The sequence below is a fragment of the Dipodomys ordii genome, unplaced genomic scaffold (genome assembly GCF_000151885.1).
Source record: "Dipodomys ordii isolate 6190 unplaced genomic scaffold, Dord_2.0 Scaffold108, whole genome shotgun sequence".
NCBI lineage: Eukaryota > Metazoa > Chordata > Mammalia > Rodentia > Heteromyidae > Dipodomys > Dipodomys ordii.
In genome coordinates, this window is record NW_012267324.1 from 511,763 (window position 1) to 512,249 (window position 487).

The 487-nt window shown below is 72.5% G+C and overlaps 1 protein-coding gene across 1 annotated transcript in view; it reads right to left on the bottom strand.

Annotated features, from left to right (window-relative positions):
- The window catches only part of LOC105994721 (zinc finger protein 564-like), an 11,875-nt gene extending 11,672 nt beyond the window's left edge, over nucleotides 1-203 (bottom strand). The window contains exon 1 of the mRNA XM_013028353.1: nucleotides 77-203. Within this exon, the coding sequence (XP_012883807.1) occupies nucleotides 77-79 (3 nt within the window). The 5' untranslated portion in view covers nucleotides 80-203. The remainder of the gene's footprint in view (nucleotides 1-76) is intronic.
- Between the last annotated feature and the right edge of the window lie 284 nt (nucleotides 204-487).

The following is a 487-nucleotide window of genomic DNA, read 5'->3' on the forward strand; positions in this document are numbered from 1 at the left end:
CCCCGCGCAGCCGCTTCCGGGCGGCTCCCACGGCCAGGCTTCCCGCACCCCGGGCGCCGCGGGACCCTGCACTCACCATGTCGTCCGTCCGGGGTGTCCCAGCGCCCTCCCAACGGGGCCCCCCGCGAGCCTTTCACCTCAAACCACCGCGGAAATCGAGCCGACCGCGGAGGCCGCGCGACAACCGTTGTCGGGACGAGAAAATGGCGGCGGCGGAAAGGAAGATCCACCCACGTGGGACCGCCCCTTCCTCTTACAGGCGGCGCTGATTGGACGGGGTTACGGGATCGTTGCTTCCCCTGATTGGCTTCTGCGGTATGAGTGACAGGCGAGGCGCCCCGCCCCCGCACTTCCGGACGGAGAAGAGGGAAGTGACACCCTTCACCACCACGGCCACCCCCCCCCCCCCCCCGCGGGGGGAAAAGGGAGAAGCACCCCCCCCCCCCCCCCCCCCCCCCCCCCCCCCCCCCGCGCCCCAGACGACTTC